General features: G+C 35.4%; 1 protein-coding gene across 8 annotated transcripts in view; it reads left to right on the forward strand.

Moving 5' to 3' along the window:
- Positions 1-1,957, forward strand: part of LOC127627710 (ankycorbin-like) — a 65,398-nt gene extending 63,441 nt beyond the window's left edge. For all 8 annotated transcript variants that reach the window (XM_052104216.1, XM_052104218.1, XM_052104219.1 and 5 more), the window contains 2 exons: positions 248-313; positions 484-1,957. In XM_052104216.1, the coding sequence (XP_051960176.1) occupies positions 248-313; positions 484-561 (144 nt within the window). In that variant the 3' untranslated portion in view covers positions 562-1,957. The remainder of the gene's footprint in view (positions 1-247; positions 314-483) is intronic.
- The last annotated feature ends 8,129 nt before the right edge of the window (positions 1,958-10,086 follow it).

Here is a 10,086-nt window from a genome sequence, read left to right on the forward strand (position 1 = left end):
TAACACACTTTATGATGCTTCCACATACTTGCTTGACTCCCATGCATGAATCCCATTTTTCTCTATTTGAACTATAACAAAGGAACTGATCAAATTATGCACTTAAACATGTAATTATCTAGCTAAAGGAGTTTTACAACCATAAACGTTGTGTACAACTGATTTATCTAATTCATCATATAAATTACATTCTCTTTGGTTTCAGAATAGCAATCACGGTGTTAACAGTACCCTCTTTTTATTATAGGAGTCCAAGAAATGTCACCATGAAATTGTCTCTGTTTACCGAATGCATCTTCTCTATGCTGTGCAGGTCTGTATTCTTTTCCGATCACTTTATATTACCTTTAATATACTGTTAAAGAAATTTAGAGTAGAGTTCATGTTTGTCTGAGAGTATTCATATTCATGTAAAACCTTGTATATTTTTGTTTTATCTGACCATTTAATTGGTCATTTTTAACTTACATCTTTCTTTTTTAGGGCCAGATGGATGAAGATGTGCAAAAGGCTTTGAAACAGATACTAGTAATGTGCAAAATGCCAACTGAGGCCAAGTGATGAAGCTGACACTGTAGTTGTTCGTGAACTGCCAAAAAACGGTGATCTAAGACAATGTATCCGAGGACTCAAGTCCATGATTCATCAATCAACACTACACATTTAATCATGCTGGGTAATTGAAATTGCCTTTGGCCGTCCCCACATATTGTGGAGAAAAATAGCGAAGGAAGCAATCGATCCTGCTAAGTGTGCACAAAATCTCCTAGGTCATACTGTACCAGACACAGAAATAGAACCTACAGAACAGATATTTTTAAATTTATTCTTAAAAGCATTTCTATTTTTGTCAACAACAAACAAATTTGATCAGTATTTGATCTTGTTACAATGTAATCTGAATTAATTTTAGTTTCCATTGAAGTAGACTACCTGTCAGTATCAGTTAAAGCACAATGCACATTTTAGCAGAGTGCGCTGGCCTGCAAAGCAGTTCAACGGTACTCACCTATGACAACCGAGTTTTCTTTCAAATGAAGTTGTAGTTTGTGTATTTTCTAAAATTGCAACCTGTTGTAGTAACAGCATGCTGTGAAAATTGAAGTGGTTCAATGTTTGTTCTAAGGCATTGTGAACTTTTTGAATGATCTACTATTTCAGGGTATGTGCTTTGACAAAATGCCCATGCGCCAAATGCACTTTCCTTAGAGAATAGTCGGTCTTCCTTTAAAGCCAGCATTTACCTGCCATATCCAGGACACCTAATGTGTTATGCCCATGTGCCTCTGCTAATTTCTAAGGCCCATGGTAATGTTTTGGAGTATAAAGCATTTAAAGCTGCACTATATTTCTTTGCATTATGCTTGTTTGCTTGGTTATACCAGGTTGCTGCACTGTAGTAAAATATATTAGTTGTAGATTTGTATTTGTCTGGACATCCTAAACCTGTAGTCTTTTTGAAGTCTTAGCATGTTAAACAATTACTTTAGTTAGTGATATACTAAAGATGGGTGGCATACAACACAGTGAGGGGTGAGGTTTACCCCAAGCACTTCAGTGTATGAAGGGTCCATTACCTAGAAATGACATCTTTAGGTGCCATCTTTTGTTAATCAGATTTTGTTTGATAGTTAACTCTCCAGACAACCTGCTAGTTATTTTCTCGAGTGCCAATTTATTACCAAACTTCACTGAGTACATACAAAAATACAATATCTATAGATCAGATAGCAAATATGACTGTTGTATGAGATGATAGATGCAAAGATTGCCATCACCTGTTAAGTAAAATAATCTCCTTGAATAGTTTCCATCCATCTCAAGCCCTTATGAGTGTCATTTTCACAATCAGTTCATAGTTGAGTTGTTTTTGTTTGTTTTCTTATGCATTTGTATTGTGAGTCAGAGAACAAGTTGTTGGCCAAGTATGTTTGCTTAGTAATTAAACTTGTTATGAATTGGCTCTTTTTTGTCTTCATTGTAGCACAGAACTAAAAATGGATTTTTAAACATGATTTATAAATAATGTTGGGATTGGTAGTGGACATGCTTCCTTTTGAATTGATCACTCTGTTATCAAACAAACTTGCTGTGAATTCTCTATTATTAAACCTTAGAACCAATCATCAGTAATTTTATAATGGTAGCAATAAGTTTTAATAATGTTTAGGATGACCAAACCCTTAGAAACTTGTTTTACTAATTGAAAGAATTCATCAACCCAAGCTTTGTGTTAAAATTAGGCTGCAATATGTTTGTATTTTTATGTCTATATTTGCAACGGTCTCAGAGATGCACAGCCTTGCTCAGTACAGCTCAAAATGTGACTTCCTTTCCCTGTTGGTCATGGTTTAAAATTGCCGAGGTAAAGAAGGCCAGTGTCAATGTATTTAAAATGCTGCTTTGGTGAAACAGGCATCTGGCAATGCCTGCAGGTTCATGCTGATCCAGAGAAATAGCCTGGCTTTCTCAGAGCACACAAGTACATACAGCAGCAGAAAGTTCTGTTTGTAATGTTCTTAGATGTGATGCCAGCTGAATTCTGGGTAATGTCACCACTGTTCCCTCTGGCCTCTGTAGCATAACTCCTTCTAAATGTCCTTTCCTAGTTGCTTCATTCATTTAATGTCATCAAATGGAACTATTGTTTAATTGTCTTTTATAGATTTAGAACAGCGAGGTTTGACTTCCAGCTGTATTTTTCCTGTCCCAAAAATGCCATAGGTTAAAACAACTATGCAAGGCCAAAGAATAATCCCTCCACATGTCATTTGTACTATAGAGCCTTGCTGAAGTTCACTAAAGGAGTTGTCATTGTCTCAGCTAGATGGTGCTGTGGACCAACATTGCTAAAGAAAGTTCCTGTACACATGAAAATCCCACCAAAACTTTATATTCCAAGTGTCTTTAACTGATAACTAACTAACTTAACTAAACATTAACTGATCCAAATTTTGGGTTATAATAAAGAGCTGTCCATTAAAAAGGATAACGCTTTATTTTACACTTTGTTACACATATTAAACGGTAACATTTTACAATAGGGTTATATTTATTAACATTATTAACCTACATTACTTAACATGGACAGTACTTTTTACAGCATTTATTAGATTTAATTAATTTACATTTCTACACTAATAAAATTTTGCCTTAAAAGTCGAATGTGTTAACATTACTTAATGCAATATGAACTAATAATTAACAATAGTATTTTGTTAATTAACGTTAAATGTCATTAACCAATGTAAATTAATGTTTGTAAAAGTTATTGTTATTGTTACTTTAATGATATAATTCATATACTAATGTTAAAGAAATATTCTGCGATTAATACAAGTTGCTCTCAATCAACAGTATTTGTGGCATAATGTTGAGTACTACTACAAAAAAAAAAATATATATATATATTATATATCGACTCATCCCTCCTTTTTCTCAAAAAAAAAAAGCAAAAATGGAGGTTACAGTGAGTCACTTACAGTGGAAGTGAATGGGGCCAATTTTTGGAGGGTTTAAAACTGAAAAAATGTGAACCTTATAATTTTATAAAAGCACTACATTAATTCTTCCGTTAAAATGTATGTATTATTTAAGCTGTAAAGTTGTTTAAAATGATTTTGACCGTCATTTTAGGGTTTGTTGACATCACATCATCATGGCAAGAAGTTGTAAAATTTGCTATTGTCCAAGTCATTTTATCACACTAAAATAATGTTAACACACATACGTATTGATTATTTTATGTGGCTTTTGAAACTGAGTATTTTAAAGTATACAGATTTGCCCCATTCACTTCCATTGTAAGTGCCTCAATTTTTAAAAATATGTAACAGCATTACATGATGTAGAAATAATTGTTTTGCATTTAATTTATTTCAATATTATGTATTTAAGATATGCATAGAAGAAAAATCTGATTACAATCAACCCAAAACCATAAATTACACAGAAATGTCAATGCTCGAACCTTAAAATGTGTAGTGTGTAAATGTCCTCAGTACACTAATATCCACTTGCAAGTTGCAATCATAAGTTATAATATATATAGCAATCATAGTAATCCAGTGATATTGTGAGTTGGCTTACTGCACTGACACATAGCCGAGTCAAAATCGTTGCATTTTAGTTCCAAAACCGCTCTTATGCAATGTGTCCAGAGAACATGCATAACCTACAACATGATATCAAAATATTGCTTAGCATCACCAATTTGAGCTAATCCCACTGGTTAGATCACTTGTACCACTTTCCAAGTTCTTGATGTTCACAGTCATATTGAAAGTGTTTTGTTTCTAGCCAGAGATTTTTTTAAATGTGAATAATATTACATATTAATGATGTTGCTCAGAAGATGATGAGAAAAATCTTTAGGGCAGGAGATCTGACGATGTAGAAGTTGGAATTGTTGGAATAACTTTTACACCTCTCTCTATAAGTTGGTGTCAATGCACATTGCTTTCAGACAGGCCATAAGCATTCTGTCCAAACCTCCTGACAGCATCCCCATCAGGATCTGATACTCCTAAATGGAACCAGATGTAGTAATTGTATATCAAAACAGATGGGATAAAAGCATTAATGACATCATTCTTAACGTCTGGACCGCCGAGTCCTTCCCTGATGCCCTGTCCTTCTCTTAATAATAGCACAGACATTAAATGGCTGAACACAATGAACTGTGAGGAACTTACTTGATGTAGCCTTGGGACTTTCGAGCCTCTGAAGTCTCCTTCACACTAATGGCTTCTTTTATATTCAGTCACACCTGACTCATTGAAAATCAAAGTGTGGAGGCCCCTTTCAGTGACTCGAAACAAGCGGGAGAATCAACCTGAGAGGGGGTGACCGTGTTCGCAGCTAAGTGACAGAGAATTTATGGGAGCACTTAGGCTTCTAGGGAAATAAGTTAGAAAGAAAATGTGAGTAAAAGAGGCAAACACTTGTCTATGAGTGGCTTATTAAAAAGGTGAGAAGTGAGTGTACTGTCTGGAAAAGGGGAATAATTGTGCTCTTAAAAGTAACTTCAAAAGGACAGTTGTGACGGTGGAAAACCGTTAGCAACATGTGAAGGCAGCCCTGGAAGGAAATAGCTTGCAAGGGCTTGCCTCTGTCGGCATGTGGTGGATCAAACTGTCTGGTCTCAAACAGGGGCGGAGGAATGGCAGACACCATACGTCCAACTGTCCTCCTGTCCATCCATATTTGTAAAGGCTCTTTAGCACATTTATCTCCCTGACTTTAAGTACAGTGGAATTCAATGTACAGTATTGGTTGATTATGGAGTATATTTTGGTGTTGTGAGTAAACCAAGTTCAAACTGCACTGCATATAAAGCAGTGCAGTAGTTTGTCAAGTGCATATAAATATAAGCAATATCAAATGAGCACGAGTGCTGTTGCCATGAATATCAGATTTGGCAGAAGGCCATGCTGATATTCAATACAACAGCATGATATCAAGTGTAATTTAGGCTTTATACACAAGAAATTAATAGCGAGAAACCTACATTTTAGACACTTTACAGCCAGATGTTTTTACTATTTTACTCTGCTAAAAAAGAAAAGAAAAAAAGATCCAAATGAAGACAAATAAGGATCAACCATTGCATGTTGTCAAGCATCTCACAGACTTGCAGCCTGCTGGAAATGCTGCAAACACAGTGACATTAACTATGTTATTTTAATAGGAAAAAAAGTGGTTTCAGAGATTACGGGGGTAATGTTGTGAGGCACTTGTTATAATTGTCTAGTTCTTTTTAGGGGGCTACTATGATGCATTTAAGCAATATCACATGAGCAAGAGTGCGATATGGCCCTACATCAGCACTGCTGTGATTCGGCTGCAGGCCAAGTGCCATAGGTAATTACAGCAGTGCTGATTTTGGACCATATAGCACGATTGCGAGTGTGATATTGCTTAAATACAACAGTGCAATGTACAAGTCAATTTAAAAAAATTAAAACTGAGTACGGTCATAAAAACGCATTTGTGCACGGAACTAATTTCTTACATGTCCGATCAGAATCTGGTGTTGCTGGTTCAAAACAAATTATTTGTCCAAGCCTCCATTAGAAATTCAAAAATGTCATTTTAGAAATAGTATCACGGCTTTTGCTGTTTATTGGATAAATTAGTGTGTGTGTGTGTGTGTAGCGTGTATTTATCACTTTGTGGGGACCAAATGTCCCCATAAGGATAGTAAAACCTGAAATTTTTGACCTTGTGGGAACATTTTGTCAGTCCCCATGAGGAAAACAGCTTATAAATCATACTAAATTATGTTTTTTGAAAATGTAAAAATGCAGAAAGTTTTCTGTGAGGGTTAGGTTTAGGGGTAGGGTTAGGTTTAGGGGATAGAATATAAAGTTTGTACAGTATAAAAACCATTATGTCTATGGAAAGTCCCCATAAAACATGGAAACACAACGTGTGTGTGTGTGTGTGTGTGTGTGTGTGTGTGTGTGTGTGTGTGTGTGTGTAGAGAGAGAGAGCCTGTATTTATCACTGTGGGGACCAAATGTCAGGTTTAGGGGATAGAATATAAAGTTTGTAGGGCCTGTCCTTCATAGGTGCTCGCTAACAGCACTTGCCCCTACAGTCTGTTCAGGCTAAATGGGGGATCTTTGTCTATCTTTGTGTGTGAGAGAGAGACTGAGTGTGTGTGTGATCACCTGCTGCCACACCTAAGCAGAGATGCTATCAGCTTTCTGGAGATCAGTTTTCTGAGTGGAAAAATAGCTGTCCAAGCTGGGGTAATTCTCCCTATTTCATGGTATCAGTGAAAGAGTCTTTCACTATAGAAACCACAATGTCCTCCGCCATTTTGAACAGAACTTTTTCACCTATGTGGAAACTCCAGTAAATGGTAAGTATCTGCACTAGTTGTGTAATTAATCTGTCTGTTGTGTCTCTCAGCTGTGATGAGTCTTAATGCTGAAGTTTTTAGTTTAAAGCTGTTTAAAGCTATTTTCTAGCTGTAGTTGTGTAGTAGTAGTAGTAGTAATATGAGCGATCACGGAGCGCTGTTCTATGTAAACAATGACTGACGGATTCACTTCACGTCACCAACTGCTCATATTACACACCAAAAGTTTTTTTTGCCACCACCTGCTGGCTAACGTATGTTATGTCAAAAAATACTATAGAAAATACATGTAAGAGACACTTATACAGTTCTCTCAACAGATCTGCAATACTCTTACACTTTAGTTTAGAATAGCACAAACACAAGCAGAGTGTCAGACCATCAGTGCTCATGGAATGTCTCTTGTCCAATCAGATTCGAGGACCAGAACTAACTGTTGTATATTAGTTATTATTACAGCAGAAAATGCTGCACAATCTGATTTGCACAGATGCTGGCAAAGAACCGCATTTCCGTTTTGTTTCGTTTCATTCTAGTTATTCCAAAACTGATCACAGTGTCTTCAGATAGATAGATAGATATACAGACAGATAAATAGATAGACAGTACCGTGTTGTGCATAATCTGATTACGAAGTAATTTGTTTCTGTAATCAAATTAATTTTTAGTCAAAAGTACTGTAGCACATTACATTGTAAATTTGTGTAACAACATTATACTTATTTGAGTAGAATACATAATATAAAACATGAAAATGTACGTCTATTTTTGTTTGACGTGCACCTTATTTTCATCCTAACGCCATATAAATCCTCTGAAAGCAACATTTTTCAGCTTTTGGAAGAACACATTGATTTTCAATGTGAAAATGCACAGTGAACATAGGATTGCATTTACTGATGTTTATGAATAGAGCCGAATTGTACAGTGATAACAAAATAAAATATAACAAAATTTATATTAAAATTATTTTTCAAATTTTGAGGGAATAATTTCCCAAAATCCACGGATGTGGACATCATGTTTATCAGCACGCTGATGCACGAAAAATGAATACATTTTTTAAAACGCCATATCAAATGAAACTAGACAGGCTAATCTTTCCACAAAAAAAAAAACATAGAGGTTTCTTAACAGTGGCACTTTTTTGGCTCTGCATCACTTGACTCTAGAGTGTTGTGAATGGTTTTCAGAAGGTTTAAATTAATTTAAATTATTTGTTCCACATAGTGAAGCCAAAATAGAACGTTCACACATGTGGACACTGGGTTGCAAAAGGTTAAAATGAAAGTAATTAGTAATGCAATTAATTTATTGTAGTAGTGTAATCTGATTACCGAATTACTGTTTCTAAGCAACTTACCCAACACTGGATTCCTAGATAGATATCTGTAGATGGATAGATGGATACATATATACTTTATTCATATTGTGTGGGAAATTGTAACTATATTATTGTGATCATCCTCTCCCTCATTTTGTGACACAAAGGACACATTCCATTGAAAGGGCCCAGTATTCTCTGGTTATAATATTGCTTTAAAGTTCGCTAGGAGCTTTAGAAACTCCCTGGAACTGCTTGTTTTCTTTAGACAGATCTTCAGAGATTGATTACATATTCTCACTTAACACCTCATCATAGCCGAGTCTTATTACTCCCATGGCTTTTTTTCCCCTAGCAGCCAAGTCTTGGTCATTTTTACTGCTTCTAATTCAACATCTGAAGGCCTTTTTTTATTATTATTAATTGAGGCCTTTGAGCGCTTGACTCCATGTCAAGGATCTGACAATGATTAGAGAAAAAAAATATTGATGGTGTGTTTTTGCATCTTGAGTATCCAGCAACCTTCACTGGAGCCTAGAGCTCTGACTGACACTTAATAGTAGACCAAAATAAACGCATTATGCACTTTATACAAACATTATAAATTCCTGTGAATCGTATTAATTTTTCCTCATCACATTGCTATTAATGCCAATATTCCTCTCGCACACAAGCAATTTTTATGGCTAACATAAAAAATAATTTATTGCATAACTCATTTCACCAGCAACATCACCTAAAACTAATCTTGCCAAATGTCAAGGCATGCTATCGAACTAGCATATTTTGCCCTAATTGTACAGTATTTCAACAAATTCTAAAGAAGTAATAAGGATGAATCCATCACATTGCACCAAGCCCATGTGTTTCTCATGAGTGTGAATGAGTTATTTAGAATCTGGAGTGCTTGCTTTCATCTCGCATTGGACTAATCCAGAGTAAATATCATTAACAGGTGCGGTAATATACTTTTTAATAAACTTTAGTGGGTTGGAATTTGGGAGTGTCCGTTTGTAACTTTAATTGCAGTTTGCAAATGACTATGACCTTCAAGGAGAGAGACAGAGAGAAGGAATGATTGTAGAAGAATGGCAAGACGTTGGGAATGTGGAGAGGGTGCGTAGGGGTCATTCAGGATGAAATCCTGTACAGCAAACTCTTAAGAGTAAATACCATTTGGAGTTGAAAAATTACTAAGATCATTTGTCTGACTAATTGTCTGTGTTTACTCTTATTTAAAGGATAGATACAGTTTATAGTGTTATGCCAGGCCATTTTCATTACATCTACTATGTTTATTTAGCTAATAGCATAGAAGAATCACCTAGAACATATCCAGTGCATTTTGGATGGTTTTACAAGCATTAGGAACTCTACTAGAGACCTGATCACATAGGAAATCGATAGTTGCTACCAAATGTTCCAGTATACTGACATTGACCCCATTCTGCCAAGTTATTGACAGCTGCCATCTCCCATCATACATTTTTTGCATCAATTCTAATGTATTTGCCTTTTCCTTTTGCCATGTTATTTTGGATAAGTATTATCCTAATTTGTTACTCAAAAAAGCATCTTGCTGTCTCAGAAGTATGTGCCAAAGTTGAAAATTTGGCTCTAAAACTATTGTCCCTATATTTGCACAATATCGCTATATGTCAACCTACTGTAGTTGAATTCACAGTGAGATCAGTCTATCCCAAATTAAGTTTCATCAATAGTATTTTTGATAATGGGGGGTGTAACTATTTAAACAGTCATGCAATATATTTTTTTTTTCCAGAGGTTAAATTGAGGTGTAATATCTTTTATTTAAGAGCATTGTTATCCTGGATAGACTGTCATCTCAAAACAGAAACACCATTATTCTGTGCCATTTGGAAACTTTTCAGTA

Source organism: Xyrauchen texanus, chromosome 34, assembly GCF_025860055.1.
Source record: "Xyrauchen texanus isolate HMW12.3.18 chromosome 34, RBS_HiC_50CHRs, whole genome shotgun sequence".
NCBI classification, from domain to species: Eukaryota; Metazoa; Chordata; class Actinopteri; order Cypriniformes; family Catostomidae; genus Xyrauchen; species Xyrauchen texanus.